This window comes from Caloenas nicobarica, chromosome 2, assembly GCF_036013445.1.
Source record: "Caloenas nicobarica isolate bCalNic1 chromosome 2, bCalNic1.hap1, whole genome shotgun sequence".
NCBI classification, from domain to species: domain Eukaryota; kingdom Metazoa; phylum Chordata; class Aves; order Columbiformes; family Columbidae; genus Caloenas; species Caloenas nicobarica.
Window position 1 is genome coordinate 155,289,494 of NC_088246.1, and position 26,397 is coordinate 155,315,890.

The window sequence follows — 26,397 nt, forward strand, 5'->3', positions numbered from 1 at the left end:
AACCTATAAAAAAGGCTTTTAAATCTTTTCCTCTCCTGACCTTGCGCTTAAGGTATTACAAGGGTGGGTTATAAACAAGCAAATAAATTCTTACGGCCAACAAGCCGGGGGTCATCACTGCCACACTGCTTCTGAGCTTGAGTATTATCTCAGGCAATCGAAACTTTAAAGGCAAAAAGTCAGCTGCAGCAAAACCACCGGCTGTGAAAGCCGCATGTGTCCTTGCGTCCATATGGCTCAGCCTGCCGAGGGGAAATGCCTGTAGCCACTGACACCAGCCCACAAGGGGCCAATTTTACCAGCACAGCACTGAATTAGCAGCAAAGAAACGTGTCCTGCTCAGCTCGGTACTGTTACATTCTGAGCCAGCAGTGTGCCCAGGTGGCCAAAAAGGCCAACAGCATCCTGGCTTGTATCAGGAATAGTGTGGCCAGCAGGACCAGGGCAGTGATCGTCCCCTTGTACTTGGCGCTGGTGAGGCTGCACCTGGAATCCTGTGTTCAGTTTTGGGCCCCTCAATATAGGAAAGACATTGAGGTGCCGGAGAGACTGCAGAGAAGGGCAAATCTAGCTGGATCTTGCCACTAAATCATGTTCAGCAATTCAGCAGCAATGACCTTATGTCATTTCTTTAACCACCTGCAAGTGAACACACTCTCCTAAATATCCACAATTTTGAATCCTTCTACTAGAAGCAAAGTTGACAGTAAATACAGCAAACGTCCTGGGACAGTGACAGGTTAGGACACAGGCACCAGCCAAAGACCACAAATTGTCCTTCTGCTGCTGTCCCACCAGTCTGGTCTGGTCCCTGCAGCCTCGCAGCACCAGGGGAATTCCCCTTTTAGCAACAAAGTTAATGAGAGGTCCAGAAAGGCTTAGTGCAATAGGCAAAGTAAGGTTTAAAAGTCCAAGAGAAATAAAACCTGAGAGTCCTGCCTTCCCACTGTCAACATAAAAGGCATTTCGGTTGTAAAGACTCCTCATGTATAGCTCTTCAACATCCTCACATGCCTGCAAAGCAATCCTAGAAAACCAATAAAGAACAATACACAAAACTGACCATCAGTTGTGTTTTCATGTGTTAGGAACATCAGTGGTCTTTCCCTAACCTAGGAAAGGGTGGTAAGCCCTGGCTTTCTGCCTATGCACTAACCTGAAGCAAACGTGTGTGTATATATAAACATACACGCCCCTACATACACACACACCCCTACATACACACCCCTACATACACACACACCCCTACATACACGCACACTACTTATGCAGAAGGAAACCTCTAATACTTTTTCTTACCAAGCATCCACAGCACCTTTTATTCCAACACTGCAAGTTTCCTAATGCTTTACGTCCTCAGATCCTAAAGGGAACTATTAAAGAGCCGACGTGTGAGCCAGCATCCATTTGTGGATGAAGAATGCAAACGGCCGGCACGGTGCCGGCCGGGGGGCAGCAGGTCCTGAACGACCTCCAGAGAGCCAGGAGGTAGTTCAAAACACTGCTGCGGGGATGCTAATCCCATCTCAGCCTGCAGTAAAAGCTCCCTGTGTCATTTTGCAACGCTGCAAATGTTCTCCCTCCTTAAAGCAGCAATTTCATCTACTCTCTGTTTTCTTGTACTGCATTTAATAGCAGGGCCAAGCCTCCTCCTCCAAAATCTCTCAGACACAGCCACAATACTTGCCAGGTGCCTGGGGTAACCACTGAATTTATACAGTGAATACAAAGAAAAAGTTCTGTCTTTTTAAAATAATATTTAATTTCCTCAGAACTTCTTTCCCCCCGCAAGGAACAACAGTCAGACACATTATATCTCAGCTGGACAAAACCCATACAGCTGGGACAAAACATCTGCGCATGTGAGTTTTCTGTGCAGAACCACAACAATGAGGGGCAGCAAGATGCAGGATCTTTGGGTCTGGGGGGGCTGCTCAATCCTTGGGTTTGCATTTGCAGTTACGTACGATCGCCTCCACTCCAGAGTCTGAATCCTCAGCCAGCAGATGCTTATTCAAGTCATGGCAAGATCTTGGCAGGCAGTCTGACATTTTCAGAAGATAACTGCAGTTAATAGCACAGATCTACTTAATCACTTCAGTCAGGGCAGAATGACCCAGTGTCATCTTCTGATCTGATTTATGAAATGGTGGCATTGAACGGGATAAAGAAACTGGCTGCTGCAGCGTTGATGACATGATGTTCCTGCAGTGCTTGGTTTTGGGGAGAGGCAGAAGGAGAGCTAACGAAGGTGCAGAGACAGGGGTCACATCTTCCTCAAGGACCCCAATCTGGCGTGTTAGCATCTCAAGAAACAATACTTGGAATGCATTTGTTCCACAAGACAAAATTTGGGCTTGGGAACTTGCTCAATCCCTCTAAGGGAGAGGCTGAAGACAAAAATATGAAAGGGGAGATGCAGTCATTATTTCCAGTCCCTCCTTCCTTTTAATTCTCCTCAGCTACTGCCCCTCTCTCCAGAGAGGCTCAGCACACCATCGCCCCATGGACAGCTGGCTTCTTACTGCGGCCCCTCCATGGTCACCTTTAGGCCTGCTCCTTCCAAGAGGTCACCTCATCAGTTCTTCCATAGGCTCTGAGATCCTCCTCTCATGGGACTCATAGGTCCAATTCCAAAATATCTGCTAAACCCGTGCTTTGCAGCCTGTAAGGTATGGACCAACCACTGATGGGCTTCAAGGAACTGGAAATAATAGCTCCAAAGAAAAACGAACAAACCAAAAAAGGACTTTTCACTTATCAACAGGTATTTGACAATGTCTATGGAGAATGCTGGTAACTGGTCCATTGTCGGACAAAGCTCATGATTAATTTTTTTCTCATTGTTGTTTCTCAGTTAAGAAGTTTGTAATTACAGCTTTGCACGAGATTACAGTTCTGGTGATTTCACTTGTGCAAAACAAGCTGATCTGCAGATTTTTCTCAAAAAAGCTCAATGGTCCAATCACTTAATATCACTGGTACACTGACTCCAGTCTCTGCTTATTCCAAAGTAGAAAAAAAAAGAAAATGGAAAATGTCAGGATATAGTTGTGCCAGAGTTCCGTGACCTCCTTTGTCTTAAAGATACCTTACAACTCAGATGTCCATGCCATGAACACATACAACATACCTGTGCTGGTTCAAGTGTTGCCCTTCAGAAAAAGGCAACAAAAAAAACCCAGCATTGATCGGACACAACTTGAGTTATCTAAGAAATAAACTGGGCCATCAAGGTTCTCGCTGTTGTCACAAGCAGAGAGATACCTTCAGAAAGACAATAATCTCGTTTGTCTCACAATGTCAGGACAGGATGACTCAAGAAGACGCACCTGTATCTTTTCACTATTGAGAGAGCTTAGATGGGACTCCTGCTTTGGCATCATTCAAGGTAGGTCTGACTAGCCCAAGACAAAAAGATCTCAAGAAATAAAGCTACCTGAGCGAGCCCATTAGCCTCTAGGTTCTTTTATCTTCACCTCTTTAACAACTAATTCCTTCCAGCATATATTACAGGGTGCCAACGTGTGGATCCCTGACTGTCCAAGAGCACAAGGAATACAGAGCATGCTCCAGCCTTGGCCGGGCTGCCTCCTCCCGTCCCACCGCTCTGCTGCCCACCAAGCCCAGGGAACAAGTTCCATTAATTTCAACAGATGCTGAATCAGCCTTTTTGTCTGCAGGAGCCCAGCAGTGAGATACAAGGACCAGGAATGCATCCCATCCTTCCAGTGTATGGTTTTGCAGAGCATTACCTCAAACATGGCTAAAAAAAAAATAATAATTAAACAAACAAACAAACAACAACAAAAAACAAACAGCAAAAAAACCCACCAAAAAAACCCCAAACCAAAACACCACAACCATGATAATTCTTACTGGATTTTTCTGAAAGAGTCAACGTATTAATTCTAACTACACTTACGAATTCAAAGACCACAATCACCAGATTATCTAAATGAAGTGCTGAATAACGAGGGTCATGTCATGTCAACCACCGACTATTAGTGAAATGAAAGGCAGAGGGGGAAGATGGTTTTCATCCCAGTCAAAGTAACAGCCTAAAAATGGGAATGACCTTCCTATGTTCTTGTTGCTGAATCTTCAGGTTTTGTATCATGGAAAACCACGTGTTAAGGTCCCTGCACAAGATGCCAGGCATTTCCAGGCAAACCATATAGACCGCAGTATCATTAATTTAATCTTCCACTACTCGACTCTTCTCCTGACTGAAAAATCAATGCTAATAAGGAGCTCTGGGAAAAGACTGCGTTGATGCCTCATCTTGCATGGACTAATTTTAACCTGCTACCAAATGACTAAGTGGCTTTAAAGAACCTATAAACCCAACAAAGAGATTTTTAAATGTCTTTTTCCCAAACGGTGCTCTCCGCTGATGAAGACATCTAAATGCATGAGGACGGGTTTATGTGCTACCTCAGCCTCTCTGTCAGGAACGCTGGGGACGGAGGCCAAAGTCTTGTACTTACAACCGCATCGCTCGCGTGCAGGAAAGCACCAGGCAGCACATCCGACAAAGAGCAGTGCTAGGGGAATAAGCCAAGCCTGAAGAACAAGTGTGATTTTAAGCAGTAGTTAAGATGGGATAAAGCACAACACCCCGAATAGTCTCAGCTTCACTCTCGAGCATCCCCCCCAGCACAGAGCTGAGGGGTCTGCCTTTATCTTCAGGGTTTTTGAGGAGGCATCCCAGGAGGTCATGAGGCATCTGGGAGATCTTTCCTCACCTCAGGGAGCTGTGATACTCAACTTTTCTGAGTCAGGCAGCTTTTTCCCACTTCCTGACAAACTTCACATTGAAATTTGCTACATGGCCACATTGCCCTTACATTAAATCACGCCACAGTGTTATTTCACTCGGGGACCACTAAGTCGTGCCCAGAGAAAACAGCTAAGTGAATTAGGATATTGCCTTTTTTTAAAAAACTTCATTTTATAATAGTTGGTTCTTCCACTTCGTTTGTCTAAACCATTCCATTTCTTGTTTCTTTCTATAGCTCCTAGCACTACGAGGACTCAATTTTTAAACCAAATGTCTTGAGGTACCTTAATTTGTACTTAAACACAGATGAACACGCCAATATTGTTAGTAGCTTTTTAGAAAGATGCTTTCCTTTCTGAAGATCCAACACTGGAAAATGATTCTGAATTTTTCTAGCAAATGCAAGGCTTCCTCCATAGTGAACAGACGATTTACTGAACATTCGCTGAACTTTCAAAGTCAGATTAAATTTGTTTCCCCTCTATTCAGCAGTTCTGACCATGGAGGGAGACATGGGAAAGGATGGATCCAAGATTAAATATTCACTCAGCCTGAGAAGACGCTGTCTCCCTCTTGCAAGAGCGCCCCTCAACTGCCAATTTCACAACTCCCTCCTGAACACAATTAATATATTTATAATAACGCCTGCTATTAATACAAACGATGAAAGAGAGAGAGAGCCAGGCTGTGGAATACAGCAGGGCATTTATCTCGGCTAAACATCACTGTCCTATCAGCGTGACAGGAGTGAGAAGGATACCAAACTCCTCTACATCAAACAAGCTTTTAACACTGAGATCCATCCTGAGAATATCATGACAGATCGTTTATCAGTGAGATCTCATCCATCACCACCACCAAACAGGGAGTCTGTGATGAGCTTATCACCCCACCAGAACCGTGTTTCATTTCCCCAGGGCTTTGCTTTCACCCAAGTGACCCCGTGCCTGGCAGAGACCCGTCCGGACCCCACAAGGCGAATCCCCGAGGGACCGAGGTGCCTCTGAAAAGCTCTGTGCTCTAAGGAGTTGCCAGCTACTGTTTTTCTGCTGCAGATGAACCTGCGCCATCACTTCACACCTCCACCCTTTAACGAGGCTTCTCTCTGATACCTGTTATGTAGTCACAGCCTATGGCTCTCAGGGAAAGGAGACATTGCCATGGGCTTTTTTGGTACCATGTATCGGAAATAATGTGACATTTGGCTACCGAGTTACCAAAAAAGCATCTGCTGGGTGCACACGTGTAGGTAAATCCCACATCCCCAGGCGCACAGGACAGGCCCGTCCTGCTGTGCAGCTCCACAGTGCCGACCTCCCCCTCTGACAGCATCACCTCTGTGCCAAACGTGGCTACGAAGCCCACCAGGGCCACACCTGCCCCCGTGCTGGCGTGACGTACCTGCCTCAGACGGCTCAAGCTCCCCACCCTCTGCGCCCAGGCTCTCCAAAACCCCACGTCCTGAACACTGTAGAATCATAGAACAGTTTGGGTTGGAAGGGACCGTCAAAGCTCAACTAGTCCAACCCCCCTGCCATGAGCAGGGACATCTTCACCCAGGTCAGGTTGCTCAGAGCCCCGTCCAGCCTGGCCTGGGATGTCTCCAGGGATGGGGCATCCACCACCTCTCTGGGCAACCTGGGCCAGTGTTTCACCACCCTCATTATAAGAAATTTCTTCTTCATGGCCAGCCTGAATCTCTCCTCCTTTAGTTTAAAACCATCAGCCCTTGTCCCGTCACAAAAGGCCCTGCTAAATAGTCTGTCCCCATCTTTCCTATAAGCCACTTTTCAGTACTGAAAGGCCGCAATGAGGTCTCCCCGGAGCCTTCTCTTCTCCAGGCTGAACAACCCCAACTCCCTCAGCCTGGACCCACAGGAGAGGTGCTCCATCCCTCTGATATATATTTCTGAGACTGAGTCACCACCGATCCCCTGCTCTGCTCCCCGTGGGGCAAGACTTGCAGCTGTGTCCTCGACACCTGCCCTGAGCAGACAAAAAGGAAAGGGAAGGCGATGGGGAAGGGGCTGGTCCAGCCGAGGTCTTGGATCCCCCACCTGAGGGGGCTCTGGGCCAGCAGCACGTTGCAGGTCCTGCCAGCAGGGGCCCGGTCTGCACAGCAGGGTTCAAGATTGGCATCAACATAGAGCTATCAGGGTGGAAAACGATCCCAAAATGTGCTGTCAGTGCCTGTGGTTGTGCTTTTTTTGCTCCTGCTACAGTAAGTTACATGAAACAGAAAAACTATATATAGGAAAACTTCGTTGCTTTCCAGTAATTTCCCATTACCATTCTTTATTTGGTCATTCTACAGATCATTGCACTCACCCATCCTTAGATCATCATTGCAGTAGGAAAATGGGATGAAGCTGAAAGATAACAAAACCTTGGCCAGACTCCAACCATGATTAGACATTTTGATGAATAACGAGCACGACCAGAGTTACAGCAGTAAATATTTAAAGCTATTTTTGAAAAGAAGTCTCAGGAAAGATGTAAACTCTCATGATGTGAGGCATTAGCTAACCTCTAATGACAGAGGGAAGGGGAAGAATGGAAACTTTTCTGAGATAAGGGACAACCTTACTGCTTGTTGCGGGGTTTCTTGGAACACCCTCGGTCCGCCCCGTTCTGGTCATTGTCAGAGCCCTGGCCTAGAAGACTCACAGGTCTGAGTGAGCTTAACAGCTCCTAAATTCCTAGAAAGGCAATTGTAACTTATGCTTTGCTTGCTACAAACGTTTGAATTTCTACACAAATTATAGACATATATTATTACAGAAAATCAGATGTTTGGTTACAGGCAAACCATTACCATAGCTACCTTTTCTTTTTTTTTTTTTCTTTTTCTTTTTCCCCCCCCACTAGGAGCTGCAATTAATACTTTGTCTATTACAAACATCTGTGTTTTATTTATATAATACAAACATTTCATATGTATATATATACACACACAAATTAGATGCCTCAAACTATTTGGTAAAACACTTTTCCAGCATATGAGAAAGCTAGAATGAGAAAATACCTTCCCACCACAGGAGACTCAAGATCAAACACCTTTACAGACAAACTCTATAAAGAAAACAGGTAAAGATCATAGTACTTACTGATTTACAATATGGTCTATTTAATTCACTGAAACTTTCAATTACTATACACAGCCTCCTTTCCTCCATAAAATGTTGGATTCATTCACTGTTTTATTCTAAATGGAGGGAAACTTATTTTCACCACCCATTTTGTAATGGTTACAGCATTTGTTCTCCAAGCTTGACTGGGTCCTTTAATACAAACGTCTCACGACATACGTAGCCATACGTACCCAGGTTACCGTCCCTTCTGCTTTCAGTCTGCCAAGGCAGGAATGTGTGGAGTGGTTTGTTGTGGAAGTGGCTGGGTTTGGGCAAGTCTTTTACAAGGTAGGGCTAAAAGATGCTGCTTATGGTCAGGAAGGCTGATGGGGTCCTCAGGTCCACAACCTCAACACGAGACTGTTTCACCTCCTGCCCAAATGTGTTTGCTTTTGCTGTAACACATTATAGGATTAAATGGTCAACCTCAAACTGCTGTCCTCAACATCTGGGGATCTTTTGGATGTTACAGGCTCTGGCTCACCAGTGCTTTGGAGAAGGTGCAAGATGAGGAATGCCGCGGGAAAGCGGCACACGGCAGGATCCTGAACAGATGCGCTGGGGCGGTAGGTGCTGGTCCAGTGACACATGGCAGCGTTTTGTGCCAGCCATAGCCACCTATGCGCTGCAGGCAGTGCCGGATTTACCCTACAGCTGGTGTCTCACCGAGGGCAAATCTGTTCTTGCCGCAAGGAGGAGATACAGAAATACCTCAGCCACCCAGGGTGGCTGTCAATCAAAGCAGGAAAAGCACAAGACCCCAAGGCAGAGCAGTCAGTGCCACCACCAACAGACGAGGGGACGCAATGGCAGTACCAGCAAATGTTGACGATGCCACCACGAAGTGCCACTATCCATAAACTGGTGGTGTCAGCCAGCTGCGGCTGCGCACATCCACTCACGGGCCAGCAAGCTGGGAGCGATGGTCTGTCTTTGGTACAGACCACGCAATGCGATTTGCAATCCTTGCAGTGACGGCACTAGCACTGAGCCCACCGAACACGTCAGTAGTGGCTGCACGCGGATGTCAAAAGAAGAAAGGGGGAGGAGGTTGATTCCTGTGGGTCTTGGCAACTTTAGAAACACCAGCTCTGGGCAGTCTATTTGCCATCGCTGTTCACTGTGTGAACCCCTGTGCAAAAAATTCAAATGATTTTTGTGCATTTTCCTACGATGCTCTTCCCCAGCAAGACGGCACCCAGTGATCAGCAGTGCTGACAGACACTGAGAGGGTGGGAAGCAGTGTTTGGTCCGAGTCCTGGTAGGTGATAATCTTCCAGTCATGCTACTAAAGAGTTACCAGAGAAAAGAGAAACCAGAGGAGCATTGATGCTCTTTGTTTGCTGTGGAACAGGCATTTTTGGCAATGGGCTGTTGGTTAGAAGATGCGACAGGACTGCTGAGTGGCTGAAGCGCTCCTGAAGAAGAAAGGGAAGGTTCTGCCCTCTGGATGCAGCTCTATTAGCATCCCCAGAAACTTCTGCAATACAAGCTTTTCTGCTTTCCACATTCACAGCCCACCCCACGCTTGTCAGCATACGCACTCTCCTTGCACAAAAAACAGCCTTTAAAGGGTGCCTGAAATCTCATCGGCGACTCGGTCACTCAGACATCATTTGGGCTCCAGGGGTCACATATTTTTTGTTTGATCAAAGCATCAGGCTGCACCTGAAGCAGCGCTCAACGTGCCCGCTACCCGCGGCCACTCCTCTGGCGTGGCCCCAAAAACCAGCCCGGCACTCGGCCCCGGGCAGCCCTCCTCCATCTCCAACGCCTTTCTGAAGAGGAAGCGGCGCAGACTGACCAAATTCCGATCCCCTTACACAGCCCCTCGGAGACGCTCCCCGGGCAGCTCCTCGCAGCCCTCGGCCGCTTGCTCAGACCCGAAAACGCAGCGAGGATTCAGAGCCAAACTCTTCCCCTGCAAGAGGAGCTCAGCATGGGATATTCCCAACCTCAGGCTAATCAGACCCCAGAAACTTCTCTGCATTGGATGTAGTCTCAAGTTGTTAATGGCATTGCTGAAGGGGGGAAAAAAAAAAAAAAAGGAAAACAAAACAATTTTGGGAAAGAGTGCAGCCAAAGTCTCAGGCCGGGGGCAGGGGGGAGATGCAGCAGACTGAAGAAATCACTGCAGTGCACAATATCAGCTCCTCCCTTACCTGCAACAGAGGTTTTATTGGGAGCTTATAGCATTTGCAGTGGTGATACAGTAGGCTATTTAAAAGATATATAACATACACACAGACGCACAGAGCACTCTTCATAGCAATAGCTGTAAATGCTGATCTAGGCTCCGACCACAGAAATTTCCCATGGTCTGATCTCAACTCCCCCAGACTCCAGGAGAAATCTCTCCTCGGTGCAGACAGGGCGGGCTTGGTCTCCCATCGGATTTGTCTTTTAAAGGTTTCCAGATCGGAGCCTCGGATGAGCCATCTCTGTGCTGGGGAGCGGTTTGGGGCTGCAGGGACCAGACCTGAAGAGTAAATTTGAGTCCAGAGCGTGGGAAGGGGCCGTGAGTTTGCCGAGCATGGAGCAGCCGTTCGGCTGGATGCAAGCAGCGGATGCCACCCCTGCAAACAGCATCATCCCCAAAGCCTCGCTGGTGAGAGACAGCTGTCTCTGCTGAAGGTGATGGGGGACAGACACTGAAGATGATGGTGCCTTGTGAGGCTGAAGGCCCTTCAGCAAAGCAACTGATTGAAACCCCACTGCTCTGCTCTACCTGCTCTGCTCCCCGAGCAAGAGCTTCCCGTGTCACAAAGACCCAGGCAGTGCCTCCCATAACCAAACCCACCCTGTAAAAACTAATTAAAGCATCTAATTAGCTTTTGATTAACAGCATATTTCAAAATTCTTTGGAGACTCACAGATCAGCCGGGGCACAACTTTGGGGTCTGGGGCCATTCGTTTTTTCAAACGAGTTCCCTACTTGGGAGCAGACACACAATTACGCCGCGGTATCAGTTGCTCCTCATTTGCAAAGCCAGAGCATGAAGCAAGTTGTGTTAATGTGTCAAAATGAGGGGAGAAATAAAGAGAGCAATGGATCACCGAGTCTTTGAAGGGAAAAGTAATATTGCAGTAATTTATAGAAGGGAGAGTTTGTGGGTGGGACAGTCGCTCTCAAAGAACGGTGGCATTTAGCCAGTCAATATGGTCGGTTTGAGAAGAGCATCACTGCCACCTTCAGGACAGCCGCCCGCTCTGCCCTGCAGCGTTTTTTTGGTTTATGCAATACAAAAGAAAGGGTTTTCTGCAACTCCGGCCAAAGTTATATTTTTAGTTATTACTGATGTTTTGTGGATGATTGTTTGGTCCGACGCTTCTGAAGTTTGACACTTCAAACCGCCTACGCAGGAATATTTCATAAGTATAATTTCCAGTGCAAATTTCTGTTTAAGATGGAAAAGTCTTGTTGCAGCACTGAGAGGGGCCAGACTGACCGACATTTCCTAACAGACACCTCTCACCCTTTATTCAGTCTGGCTTAAATGTCTCCAAGGAGCCACTCTCTTCCACTTCTCTGGCAAGAAATTTATGTTAGTGTAAGAGACATGTTAGGAAACTCTGTGTGACATCGACTTTCCTTCCCATGGCATTAAATCACCATTCTTCTAGCCAGAACGCTGTCAATCAGCTGGTAAACGCAGAAAGCACCTCCAGCCTGGGTGTCTACATGGCATTTCACTCTCAGGCACTACAAACCATTTCGAAGCAGTGCAGTGCTGAATGTAGAGTGTATCATCCTAAAAACAACAGTAAGGATGCTAAAGATGATAAAAGCAATTGCTTAAAAGCTAGGAAATAGCCCAGTTAAGACTTCCTTCCACATGACTTGAGCTCAAGTTTTTCAGCAAATGCACTCCCATGCTGCTTTTAATTACACCAGTGCTGATCAGGGGTCACATAGCTGGTTATGGGGACATCGGGTTCATACTGCAACATCTCCCTCCACCCTGCAATTGGCTGCGTGTCTCGTGCCCTTTCACATGATGTGTTTCCAGCCCCGCGGGATGAGCTGGATGTTTGCACATACTCCTTTCCCAAGCCTGGAGACCAGCCCGTCATTTGGCCAACGTTTGAGCCTCACTTTGACACAATGGGCACGTGTGAAATCACACAATGCGGGAAGATGAGGAGCCAGGATAAAATAAGCAGCTCCGTTTCTTTCTTGCATTCGTACAAGAAAAAGAAGGGCCACAGATCAGGCCAATATGCGCTCCTGACAGGCCAGCTCTGACTTGGGGCTGTCTTAGACTCCCATGACTATAGAGGCCATGTCTTCTCTGCATCAGTCAGGTCATGGTGTACATGGTCACCAGCAAGGGACAAAGCCATAGAGGACATATAGATGTCACCTTCGGCAGGAGCTCTTCATGCTTCTGTAGATGGGGACATCAGTGATACGGGCTGGATGGCGAGGAAGAGGAGAACATGCAGAGAGATGCCTCTGGAGACCTTGGGATCAAAAGGGATTTGCCATCACTAACAAGCCAGGAGAGGGCACAGCTCTCCAATGTCCCAATTCATCATGGTTGCTGGCTGCTTTTAACTCCTCGCTTCATTTATGAGGCACCTCTGAGCCAGAGGTGTCAAACTCGTTTTCACCAGGAGCCACAGCAGCCCTACCTTTATACCGCCCTAAAATTACATTCAGCCCTTTGAAGGCAACTGTGAGGCTGATGTGCCCCCCACTGCGAAAATGAGTTTTGACACCCCTGCCCTGAGCCCTGCAGCAACGTGTTGTCTTCTAGATAAGGCTCAAGTGTGAGCAGAGAACGTGGGTCCCCAGGGCAGGAGCCTGCAGGGGGTACCAGACAGCTGTAGTTCAGGCTGCTGTGGAGAAGACAAATAGACCTTCTGAATTTTTCCAACTCTTGCTGTACAGAGGTTCCAGGAGCCATCCTAGGACCTGTCCTCAATCATTCTTAACCACAGCAGCACACAGAAGATAACAAGACAGCACCAACCCGTTTCCATAAATACGAGATGAATGCTGTTCAAAAGCAAAACAAAGGCTGTTGCATGAAGCTGTAACTCTGAACCACATGGACGTGACTGAGCGAGGCAGCCAAGGAAAGGCTGCAAGCAAACGTGGTCCCGGGAGCTCCCAGACCATTTGCACACGAGGGCAACCTCAGTAAGTGTGTCCATAACACACCAAGTCCATGTAACTTGCTACCAGCCTACCATGCACTCAAGCATTTGCTGGTGAAATATTAGTAACTACAGCGCTTGGAAAGCTTTACCCTACCACTTGCCCACGCCTTGTAACAACCCCACAAGTAACTAGATGACTTCACCTCTGCCCCATACAACTCCACAAACACACACTTCATGCTACTACAGCTGGGACAAAAAGGGACCACAACCTCACTCAGATTCAAGAGAGAGGGTCAGATTATATGGGGCTACATCTGCTCACCAGGTACAGCCCCTCTTGTGTTCTAACTTTGAGAGAAGCAATAAGCCTGGCCAGGCACCCTCTTATCACCACAGTAACAAAACAGGCAAATGAGACCAACCTGAAAGGATCATTAGTACCAAAGAGGAGAGAAGCAAAGCTTCCGAGATGGATACAGTCATCCAGTTTTTAAATATCCCATGTGATAACAAGTCATTACAAAATTGATACGCAAATTGATAGCATGAACTTTATCCTGGTATTGCTTTGGTCCTTGCTTCACTGCCCCAGAGGAAGAGCTGATACTGATGATCAGCCATCAGGCATCGCACCAGGCTTGGGAAAAGGAGTGAAAACACAGGGTGTTTCAAAAAAAATGGACCAAATTTCAAAGCAACGGTGATTTCAAATTGGGCCCATCTTTTTGAAACACACTGAGCTTTGCTTAGCCCAGTAAAAAGACCGAATGAAAGACCAAGGGCAAACAGCCTGGCAATGCAGGGCTAGTTCTCTTATTTTGATAAAAGAAGCTGCTTCACAAAGACGTATTTCTCATAATTTTGAAAACCAAGTAACTCCATTTCCACAGCCGGGAAGGGAATCCTCGAGGCACCAGCAGGGCTTGTTAGCAGATGCGTCTGCAGCGCTCAGTAAATATTACAGTGAGTTTCCACACAGACACACTTTTGAAATGCCACGACTACAAACTCACTGCGACTGCATAAACAACTCCTTGTTAATTATTTACATCTACTTCTGCGGTGTCATTTCAGGGACAGAAAGACAACATGAAGTGTAGAAAACCTGAAGAAAAGGAGGATGGAAAAGCCTCTAGCACAGTAACAGCCTGCAGAGTCACCGCATCCCCGCTGCAGAGGACACACTGACATTGGCTTTCATAGAATCATCTCGGTTGGAAAGGACCTTTAAACAGAGTCCAACCATTAACCTAACACTGCCAAATCCACCGCTAAACCACGTCCCTAAGGAACCTCATCTATGCACCTTTTAAACCCCTCCAGGGATGGTGACTCCACCACTGCCCTGGGCAGCCTGTTCCAGCACCATTGTGAACCAGGAGAGACCAGCCAGAGGACGGGGCATCCAGAGCGAGATGTTTGCCCAGGAACACCTCAAGTCCACCTGCAACAAGCTATTCCAGGATCTCTCTCTCCAGATCTGCTCCAGCCATAGTGAAACTCCTAGGAAACAGGGAGTATTTCTGGCAAAGTGGAACCCTGATGTGGTTTATAAGCAGAAGATAGAGACAGGAAAGCTTACTTTTTTAGGAGAAACGCTTCCGTAATTTGTGTACTTTTAAGGACCAAATCAGCATGACAAAACCAGGCTGGTACTAAAGAACTGCAGGAAAAGATTCCAGGGCTTGTGGGGTGGCACACAGACTGTTGGCCCTGTGGTCAGGAGTGAAGCTAAGCAGACACTTACTGTGAACAGTGACATGCATCGCACAAGTCACCATGGACCCACTTCCTCCAGAGACGCACCTGTGCCCCAAATTTGAGGCCCACAAGCAAGCAGCAATAGCTCTTACACTCAGTGGCCACATGGCGAGGAGGCGGCCTTCACCCTCAGCAGCTACAGGGTGGTTACACCAGCCCACAGCAAAGGGAGGATGGCTAATTTGAACATTTATTTAAAACATTAAGTGCCACCCAGCCCTGTACCCCAAGACCACAGGCTATCACACCAGGGCAGTGCCATCCCCCAAAATCTTACAGAAAATCTGTTTGGTGGCCAACAATTAGGGCTGAGCCTGCCAGCTACTCTTCTGTCCACTACCACAGATTGGAAGGGACCTCTGGAGATCATCCAGTCCAACCCACCTGCTAAAGCAGGTTCACCAGAGCAGATCACACAGGGATGTGTCCAGGTGGGTTTGAATGTCTCCAGGGGAGACTCCACAAGCTCTCTGGGCAGCCTGTTCCAGGGCTCTGGCACCCTCAAAGGAAAGAAGTTTCTCCTCATATTCAGATGGAACCTCCTGTGTTTCAGTTTCTGCCTGTTGCCCCTTTTCCTGTCATTGGGCACCACTGAAAAAATAATAGAATAATTAAAACAGAGAGAGGAAGAAGATTAAAGAGTGGTTTTGCAAGGTATAAGCACAAAAGCTCGAGCAGTGAACACCCAGTGGTTCCAGCTCAAAACTTGAGCAGCTGATGCACTGGCAGGCCTGTTGTCTTCTCCTGGAAAGCTCCAGAGAGCCTCAGAGCTGTGGGTTGGCCAACTTGAAGGCACACGCCAGCTCTAATCTCCTTCCCAGCTGCGTACACAGAGACACTGCAGAACACAAATGCTGGAGGGAAAAAAGGAAAGCTCCAATTATCCTCAGACCACAAGAAAACGGATATTTAAAAGCCAAGATATTGGCAGGACAGCAGAAAGGAAGAGCTGTCCAAAACAGCTGACTGAAGAAATTCTGTGTTGTTTTAGTCAGTAGCCACCAAGGCGGACAAAGAAATCTGCTTTATGGCTCATGCTTCCGTAAGAGTATCCAGGCTGGATTTACTGTTTCACACGTTTTCTAATGACATCAGAAACAAACTGTCAATAGATTTTAAGCACAACTTGGGTATTTATCTGTAAATTAGGTTTCCTCTAGAAAGCTTTATTTCCAAAAAAATAACACTGGACAGGAGTATGATTTGCCTCTCCCGTGATTATTATTCAATAGCTGTACTCACAGTAACAAGGTTGAGATGACATGAATTTTTTCCTAGGGCTGAAGAATGCATGAGGACAGTTAGCCTTTCAGATACATGCAGAACAGCTGGTTGTACACGGTTTGTAACACTCATACAATTCTGGGAATTTAAAAAAATAAAAGCAAAAAAAAGAAAGCAGAATCAGCCTCAGTCCTTTCTCAGCTGGACTCAACTGTGATGCTGCCAGAAGGACTGGAGAGCAGTACTGTGGCAGAGTATTCTATTCCTGCAGACAGTACATGGTTTGCTTTCTCTGTAGCAAGAAATTCCACTGAGCATTCTTAACAGTAAAGAAAAAAAAAAATTTATTACCTTGCTTAACAGAGAAAGATGCACAGGTGTCAGCAATACACACTTACACTTCCTTTGAACTCTTCCTCCGGTGTCATGATTTAAAATTTTGCAGATCTCTTTCCAACAACAACGAAAAAGAAGAATCTTCCCCGATGGTGCAGAAGAAAGTCGTGCCCAAGAAATCCAGCATGGCCACACCGGTATGTTTTATTTAGAGCTAGTGTGCCATGCAAAGTTACAAAATACTTGTCCAGCAAATAAAGCTGAGGTTGTTCATGCTCGCCTGCAGGTTTCAAATCTCCTTTCCAGGATACTGACAACTCATTTTAGGCATAATCACAACAGCACCACACACACGAGGTGCACTAATGTTTGCCCATCGATGCAAAATGTGCTATTTGCCTGAGATGCTCTTTCTAGTAATTCTCAAGTCTTGTTTTTCTGCTATGTTCTTCCCCTCCCAAAGACTTTCCTCACTGACCTATCAAAGCTTAACACTTGCTCTGGTGAAATGTCAGCCAAACACGAAACATTGTTTACTACGCTAAGATTATTCAGATTCTGCACACAGTTCAAAATCTCTAGATCCAAATAAATTAACCTCTTCCTCATCTGGAACTTCATTTCTGACGACTCTACTGAGGTGTCAACATGGGCAGCCAAGATGTAGGTTTTTCAGCAAAGTCCACTGGGATCTACGGGGATTGCACAAAGTTCTTCCCCAAAAACCCTGTACAAGTGATACTTCTGGGGATGGGGAAGCAGCACAGAGCTGAGAGCAAGAACCCTGAAACAAGCCAGGCTTAAATCAGTGGATTAGATTAGTTGTTACTGGTAATGAAACAGCAGAGTTTTCACTATATAAAATGTATAAATTTATTATTTTTTTTTGTAAAAAAATCCAAAGAGCACGAAGACATCTCACTCAAAATACTGGTAAATCAAACCACACTTAGAAAAATGAAAGCTGATTTTATTATCTTATCCACAGCCAATCATTTGACATGAACATGCATACGTAATTTTGCTACGCACACACCACAGTTTAACGTTAGTTATTAAAGGTTAAACATACAACATACATCCTTACAAAAATGAGTCAAAATGCAAACATAACTTTTAAACAAAACAGTTTTTACTCATTTAAAAAAACCTTTGTGTTGGGTACCATTTTGTACAAACACAGTTAATTTAAACAAATCTGCTTTTAATTTCCTCATGGTTGCACATGAAAATAAGCTGCAATAGAAAATGAAGTCATCAAGGGATTTTTAAATAGCAGAAGTAGGCAGTCTTGCCATGCAGAAGAAGCAATATTAAATATTAGTTTTTCAAAAAAAGAAAAAAACCACAAGTTTAAAAATATTTAGTTCAAGTCACAAATCTTTCCCCAGTACAGAGAAATCCAAATGCAACGCATAATTAGCTGCCACTTAGGATGGCTATTCTGAAAAGTAGAAACACTTTCCAGAATTGATAATTTTCATTGATTTGGCACAGAAAAGAAGTCTGAGCTTACTTAAGAACAAGAAAGTGATTAAAAAAAAAGGGTAAACAGGAAGAGAGAAAATAAAAAGCAAGAATGAACGAGATAGTAGTTGCAATCACTAAAAAAAAAAAATCTGTGCATCTCAGTCATTGCAGAATACTGTCTGTCTACAGCAGGTGCGAATTCCAGGTAATTGTTATTGCAACATGGATTTAATTTGCTTGGAGGTAGTCTCATCATTCAAATGCTTTGTTGTGTACCTAAACACAGAAATAAAAATCAAGTTGAGAGGAGCATGGATGCGCTATTTTACTTTGGCTTAACAAATACGTAATTTCATTGTTTATGGCTCAACATGATCATACTAGAGTAGAACCCTCAGCCACCGATCATCACTCACTCCACAGTTACAAGTACAGAAATCAGACATTCTGATCAGAATACGTTACTATCAATCAGAACTAGAAAGCAACAGCCTTAACCAAGTTTAAAAATAAGCCTCAGCTGGATGTTTGTTTTTATGCTCATAGGCCAATTCATAGCAAACTTGTGTTACCAGTTGTGATAAGTAATTATTAGTAAGAGTAACTCTGAGGTCTGTGGCCATGGGAAACAGCCTCGAATAAAACACAGCTCCAGAAATTTTTTTTCAAAACTTCCAGTGACCAAAACTTTCTAAGATCCCTCAATGAGAATGGATTTAATCACTTCTCAGCCTAATTTCCTGTTTACTTAAGTAACTGTGCTGCTAAAACTAAAGGGTATACAGATGTGTTTATTCCAACCCCTTCCCCCTTCAAAATTCTCTAGGACACGAGCACATTTTTAAAATCACTACAGAAAACTTAGTCACCTCTTATTTTAAATGAAAGTACCGTATATCCTTAATGATGTAATCTTTGTATACGACTACGATTAATTTCCCTTATTTTCCTTCCCTGACTGTAACCTAAAAGCAATGAAAAACTTATTCTACAATTTAAATTTAACCTACTACATTAGAACTGTCATTGTTATCCACAATTGCAGTGATACTTTAGCTTGAAGAATATACAACGCCTTTTTGTTTTGGAAATTAATATCAATGTAGATTTCAGCACTTCCTGGTAATTCATACTTTCCACAAACAAGAGGCCTAAGGTTTTCTAAAGCCCTGAAAAGTTATTGCACTTGGTATTCTGCCCATGTGAAAAAGCTGAACATGATTACAATACTTAGATGAATTTCAAATTATAAACAGCTGATTTCCCTCCAAAATCCATAGCACCTTCCATTTGCTTTTAAGACACATTATCTCCCTCTTGAGAACATGAGAACTTCCAGCACTCCTCCAGAATCACGGACTCAGATTGGGACTTACTTTCTCATGACATCATGTTAAATCTGTTTTCACCACACAGGCACATGGCACCTCACCTCTGCATCTCCTCCTAACAATTCCAAATGTGATTTCAGAAAGATTTAAGTATCCTACCCAAATGAGTAATCACGTGTATGAAATCAGGACTGTTAAAAAAGTGTGTACACATGAAATGGGCCGGTGCAGTGAAAGGTCGGCATGACGGCACAGACTGAATTTACACAACTACCCACAAAATCTTGCAACGGAGCAAGAATCTGAACAACATTTTCCATGTACTTTAACAGTGGCAACCGTAATGGGGAAAAATGGGGTAGCAATAAAGATCTGTGTTCATCTGCAGCTGCAATCACAATAAATTAGTCAGAAAATAAAAGCTAATATAGCATTTTTCCCTTTGGAAGCTTGTGTTTTTACTGATCGCCATCTCAAAGACTGACCATGTACGGGAGAGGTTCAGAGATGAATAACAAAATGATTTAGGCATGGAAATACTCACATGAAGTCTCAAATTAAGCCCAGATTTATTTTTTTTCTTTAGCTAAAAATCTGAAAAAACTTTGCAAGTGAAGCCACTTATCACATTGTTTCACTTCTTACCACATATTAACACAAAAAAAGAGGGTAAATGAAATTAAAGCAGTTTCACTAGAGATAAGAAAAACAAAGCATAACTACACACCTTCAGGCAAGACAAATTAAAGCTTCCACACTTCAAAATGAGTGCATGAATAGCAATACCCAGCTACAGTCAACTGGTACCAAAGCAGTACGGTTATTTTCAAGTGAGGACAAGAATGAAGCTTTCATCTGCCTGTGACATTCTGGCACCTTTTGCCACTCTTCTGATGCTGGACACTCTCATGAAGAACAAGCTGCTGACTACAGATAGGGCTTTATGTCCCAAATCAGCAGCTTTTAGGTTTCCACCCTCATAGAATTACCCATTTTTCTTTACCTCTCCAATTAATGTGGCAAGTTCTTGTCTCCTCTAAAGCAAAGACATTGAGACTCTTGTGTTACATACCTCCCCATAAATACTTTGTGAAAGAGGAACAATTACTAGCCACATACCAAAAAAACCTATCTGCCTTACAAGCCTGAAGCTACCTGTGAAACATAAAAATCATATGAAACTACTCTGATATTCCACTAACAATAAATAAAATCATTAAGCTATGGTGAAGCCACACACAGCTGAGGGTATGGCCAATGCAAACTGATCCAGCCATTTTTTTGGTAAGATGGCACAAGTGGCAGCTGCTCATTTGCTTACTTGGTCATTCAGGCAGCCAGTGTGACCACAGTTAACTTCTAGGTAGCCTTTAGTATTCATTATATTTTGTCATCAGTTTTAACTGCAGGTACAATGTCTGCTCTGTCACACTTACCCCTACAGACTCTCTTAACTTGCAGGTAGTTAAAATAGTCAAAAAGTTATCTTAGAATGAACAACTGCAAGTTTCTGACCCAACTTTAAAAACCAGCAGCTTCTTCACACAATCCTGTCTTAAGATACACTGGAACAAAATTCCCCTTTTACCTGTAACATTGAATGAAAACTTCACTGCTGAAGGAAATGCCCTGGACAATTTATGAAAATTCACATAAAAATATTTCAAATAAAAGAATAAGAGTACCTGAGAGCATTTAGAAGGCCTTCTACACTGTTAGGAGGCTGGTCTTTAAGAACTTTGATGCATCCTTTCATCTGGGAGTTAAAAAAGATACAGTTTTTTCATGTTAATACAGAAGTGGTTAATATTCAGTTTGTCAGAAAGAAAATAACAAGTATTTAAAAATTGCAGGACTGTGAGGACATTTCCTTTATATTAGAAAATAATTCAGATTTCAGTATTACATTTTCCTATGACAGAATGGCTTAGCTGCTTAAAAACCTGCATATCTTCAGGCAATACAACTTTGATGTCAAGCTCTGCTTTATCAAATTAAAAAAAAAGAAGGAATTGTAAGCAAAAATCTTTGTTTATCTTAAATCCATTAGGAATTATTACATTCAGCCAGTGAAATAATGACTAACTGTAGCTAATACAATGGATGACAGCCCATTTGAAACAACCACAAAGCAGTGTACAGGAACAGCGCGTCTTCCATGGACTTAACCACCAAACCAACCAAAGTTAGAGACCTGAAGACTGGTAAATGATGAACCCAAATTTTTATCAGACAGTGAGGAACAAGCCAGATGACCTTGTTATTTCCAGTCATTCTGATTTGGATCTTCCAACACAACCATTGTTCACAAGTACTTGAAGACACCACCTGAATTCCATCAAAACAGATTTTTCATGACCTACCAAGGACCATTTATGTGTCTGAAGGCCTAGTTTGTGTTTTTCACTTAAGTAGATGCTTTGCTAACAGCTACCTTTATCCATTTAGCATGCGTTCAAAGCATACATCTGCTGCTAGAACCTGTAGGACAGAAAAGGAGCCTCCATGCAATTTAAATACTCAAAAGATTATTTAGTAACAATAAACTTACATCAATTTTTGAAGTTTTGGCAAAAGCGCCCACCGGATGCACGTGGTCATAGAGTATGATGACACCCACCATTACCCTCAGACAGAATGATACTGTTTCCTCATTTGTAAACCTGCTTCTATATTCCCTGTAATTTAGAAACACAGATTATTATCTATCAAGACACAAGAGTACATAGCTAGTAACAGCCAAAATAAGATTAAAGAGAAAAATTCTACTATAATTCCTCAGAGAAAAAACAAAACAGACACAAAACCCCCACCCAACCCCCCAAAAAACAAACACCCATCAACCCCACAAAATTTTGAGTTTTCCTTTTTCCTTTGAACAACCTTCCTACAAGTCTGACCACTGCTTAGAAAGTGTTATCTGGAGATTAACAAAGATTCTCAAACTTAAAATGGCAGCCTGCTGCTACAGCATGTCAGTGGTTTTGTTTGTGGGGTTACTTTGTTTTAAGAAAAAAAATATTAAAATAATGCATACTAACTTTGCTTTCCATGCTTCCCACCCTCTTCCCCTTCACCTCCTACTATACACGCAAAACAAACTTCTGACTCAGAGAAAAGAGAAAGCTTAATGAACAATACTTAACCACTTTCTTGAATGGGACAGACCATTCCTACCTAAGGCAGGGTAAGAATATAAATGTTTGGAGCTCTTAATGTGCTCCAAAACAAATACACTGCTGTATTTGGACAGAAACTTATTTAAATAAGACATACCTCGTGCCTCAGTAATTTTACCAGTGAGAAACTATCTAGAATCCAGAAGAAACAGGTAAAAACCCCAAAGTTTAGTTTGACTTTTTGTTCATACTCCCAGTGGCTCTTAAGTTTACAGCAGACAACAGACTGCCTTTGTGCCCAAAAGTCGCTCCATAATTCCCCAGGCAGGGGCACCGTAATTTTGTTCCAGCCAACTCGCAAGGAGGTACCATCCAACGCATTGCCCATAACCCCTCTTTCAGGAGGCCCTAGGCAATCATGCTCAAATTGTGTATTTTCCTGAATTATACATGAAAAAACCATTTCTAAAGAGTGCCAAGAGGTTGTCTAGCTTTCATAGCCCTTCTATTTTTAAATATTAATATGTTCAGAAAAGCAGACCACATGATTTGCATGGCTAGCAAAATGAGATAAGTTAGTTTTATGTCAAGATTAAAAAAACTAAGTCGATAAAAAGAAAACACCACAGTTCCTAATTGCCCCAACTATATTTTTTTCACCTTATGCATCACAAGCCATGTCTTAAATACAGAGATGATTCACACACAATACAAGCACTGTTTATACTCACGGGGTTTCCAGCATGACCCTGCACACACTAGCCATGGTGCTTAAGCAATCTGTAGTATTCTCTATCGGTAAATTTTTATTCTGCAGAAGAAGATAAACAGTTTCCAATTCAATTATTGTGATATACTACACTACAAAAACTAAAATCACATCAGTGATCCACTGGCATAGCCACATGGAGGAATTAAAAACATCAATACAACTATGGTAAATTAGGGGGCCTTGCACTGGATTTTAATAATGTTACAATAAAGATTAGCAACTTAAAAGAACAAGTTCTACCACACGTGGCATTTGCTTGCTTGTTTGTAGTTAAAGAAATACACCACTGACACTATTTACTTCTGGGAAGTTTTAAAAGAATCATCTTTCTTGTTCTTTAAAGACAGAAATTCCTGTAACCAAATACCTGCATCTGCTGCAACAGTAAGACTTAAAATTGTTGCAGACAAATACCTCAAGGAACAGTAAAATAAGAGGCTGTTTTTCTCTAAGCATTTCAAGCGTAAAACAGAACTTGGTAAAAAACACTAAAACCCAAATGTATCTTTGTATTAACCATGTAACATACAATTATTTTTTATTAATAAATAGTGTGCATTCTTTGCATGCAAGACAAATCATCCCAGTTACTGGGAGTCAAGCACAATATTTGTAGTGACTGGATTTTATCACTAATTTTTATTTAGGTAGTTAAAGATAAATAGGGATGTATCAAGTTGTTGGACTACTTTTCCAGTTCAGGTTCCTCCCCTCTTCTGCAATAATGAAAGTATACTTGACTTCAGACAGCAAAACACAAGTGTCTTGGGAAGGAGAAAACAAAGCTACATTTCGATTCCCTTCCCTCTTTTAAGCACAATTTTCTGAAGTTTCTGCTTTAAACCACCACCAAAATGCAGGCAACACACTTACCTCATCCACCCCCCTCCTTGTAGAAAGCCACCACTACCAATATTGTAACGCTATCCATTAAAGCTGTGTGACATCCACATGGTGGGTAGATTAACTTACTTTAATCTCTACGGCATCCAAGAAAGATACTTTATATTTCTTGTGGCTCCAAAAACCAAGTTTGATTTCTCGATGCCAGATTAAGCCTGGTAGAAGAGTTCTGTGTTCCAAAACGTCACCTGGTCCTGCAGTGCTTTGAAGTACACTATGCAAACCATAAATTTACACTCTTACCTCTGACACAAACTTTGTTGTAGCATCGCTTAAGGTTTTCAACATTGGTGTTGCTTCAGCATAAAATAAAGACATTCTGTTTGCCAACTCATTATTTACTTCATTTTCTCCCTCTGCCTATAAACAGAATGAAAAAAATAATGTAGTTGTTCTGTACATCAAAATGATAGGTGGTAGTGTAAGATTACATTTTGTGTCATCCAAGGGTTACCTACTGGGACATTGTTAATCCTCATACGGCTCAGAGTTCTTCTGTAGTAGCTGAAGTCATTCTGTATTGCAGGATTTGTCATCTATACATATATGGAGGCAAAAGAGTTGTGACAAACTCAAGAAAAATATAAGGACAAGTTTTCATAAAATATAATACTGAGAACAAGAAAATATTCACCCTTCTGAAGTAAAAAGGCCTGTGACATGTTGGGAAGTGATATGCAGAACAAAGCTTTCTGGTTAAATTCTCAGATTTTTCAGAACAAGATCTAACAAGAACAAGAAAAGGAGTAGTCTCCTAAATAGGAGTTTGAAATTAGTAGGTTGAAAAAAAATGCCTTTGTTAGTTTAAGTCCAAGGATCAGACCAGTAAATTATTTTCTTGCTAATGTGCAAGACACGATATTAGCTGGGCTATGGGTGTGCACATACTAGAAGCAGCAGCAGCATTATCCCAAAAGATATGCCAAATCCAGATGAAGAAACATGATTAATATGAGCTGAAATACAAGTGCCTAAAGCTAATATGGTTTTTCATCTGCTTTTCACTTTAATCTAACTGTAGGTCATGGGAACAAGCCAAGCATAGTAGATATTTGAGTATCAAATCCATGCTCTATTGTAGAAGAGAACGCAACCCAGATTGCTTCAGTAAACAGACTTGGTTTCTTTTTGCTAGCTTTTGTGCTTACAAAACTACAAGTTCTTACCTTGAGTTCATCAAATCGGAGTGTAAAGTGAAGAATTTCTGCAAACTGCTTAGCAAGAGCCTGCTCTCGCTCCAGGTGCTGCGTTGGTGAATATGGAGTGCTTGTCAGGGCTCCCAACAGACCTCGCAGTCCTGCCTCTGAAACAAGAGGAGAGGATTTTACAATATCCAACGGCACCTGCCTCTTGTATCTCTGACTGTTATTCTGTGTGCTAGACTTAAAATATACATCTGCCAAAATACATGGTAGTTAATAATAACAGGGCTTGAAGAACTGCTTCTATGTGCCACCGTTATCATATTTACTTACAAACTGCTGTAAAGACTTAGTCTAATCAGCACTGACAGACATGAAAAAACTTCTTGGAAAGTTTTACTCAAGCTTTGTGACATTTGTGTAAAACCTATAACGTGTGTTAGCAAACAGCAACCTTTAAGATAACACAGAATTCAAGGAGTACATACTTATCAGCAAAAGTAATGTTCTATTTGTTTTTAAGATAAACTTATAATCTAACTTCCTGCTCATCTTGAGAAAAATACCTCACCTCTTTAACAAAGCAGAACTTGCCTGCAAAAAGCTTCAACATTTTTAGCTCTTTTTTCATGAGTTATGCTAATAACTCTGTCTAGAAGTGAGGTAACAACAGAGAGTTCGTGAAGAAAAACAAATCCAGTCTAATAGGTTTTATCAGCTTAGACACAACATCAGTCAAGCTGGTTCTCTAAAAGGCATGAACAGTCATCTTAAGTATTGCACTTGCATGAACCAAGATCGAGCATTTCCACAGACCACATTATTTCTGGTGTTTGGGAGGGAATAATGCAGTCATTTTTAATTACTCTTGGTATAAGAAACATTAACAGAATTCTTTCATGATGAATGAGTGTAATAATTTTCAAAACAATCAGCCCATTAATGCTTTCCAGAGTTACTAAAGGAGAGGATGACTATTCTGCTCCCATTCTCTCCTCTTAGGTATCCGCTGCAGCAGTTTGCTTTCATGTGCAAGAAGGTTGTACCCAGATACAAATAAAATCCAGTGCAGTGTACAGAAGGAATCTACGCAATATGAGCTTTCATTACTAACAAGGGGTTGACCTAAATGTGATCACATCTGAGTAAGCCAAATGTATTAATGAAGATAAAAAACTCCAGGTTAATACAATTCCACTTACCTAGTCTTTGAGAAAATTCATAGAATTTCTTTAGTTTGCCTACTAGTGGAACAACTGCACCCCATGCCTTCTCTTGCAGCTTCTCATCATTGGGATGCTGTATTGCCTTAAATT

At 43.1% G+C, this 26,397-nt stretch overlaps 1 protein-coding gene across 2 annotated transcripts in view; it reads right to left on the minus strand.

The window, feature by feature from the left end:
- Nucleotides 1–17,255: 17,255 nt before the first annotated feature.
- Nucleotides 17,256–26,397, minus strand: part of CYRIB (CYFIP related Rac1 interactor B) — a 52,322-nt gene continuing 43,180 nt past the window's right edge. For both annotated transcript variants that reach the window (XM_065628120.1, XM_065628119.1), the window contains 8 exons: nucleotides 26,284–26,389; nucleotides 25,106–25,242; nucleotides 24,398–24,475; nucleotides 24,183–24,299; nucleotides 22,996–23,075; nucleotides 21,697–21,823; nucleotides 20,831–20,901; nucleotides 17,256–18,090 (listed from right to left, as the gene is read on the minus strand). In XM_065628120.1, the coding sequence (XP_065484192.1) occupies nucleotides 18,027–18,090; nucleotides 20,831–20,901; nucleotides 21,697–21,823; nucleotides 22,996–23,075; nucleotides 24,183–24,299; nucleotides 24,398–24,475; nucleotides 25,106–25,242; nucleotides 26,284–26,389 (780 nt within the window). In that variant the 3' untranslated portion in view covers nucleotides 17,256–18,026. The remainder of the gene's footprint in view (nucleotides 18,091–20,830; nucleotides 20,902–21,696; nucleotides 21,824–22,995; nucleotides 23,076–24,182; nucleotides 24,300–24,397; nucleotides 24,476–25,105; nucleotides 25,243–26,283; nucleotides 26,390–26,397) is intronic.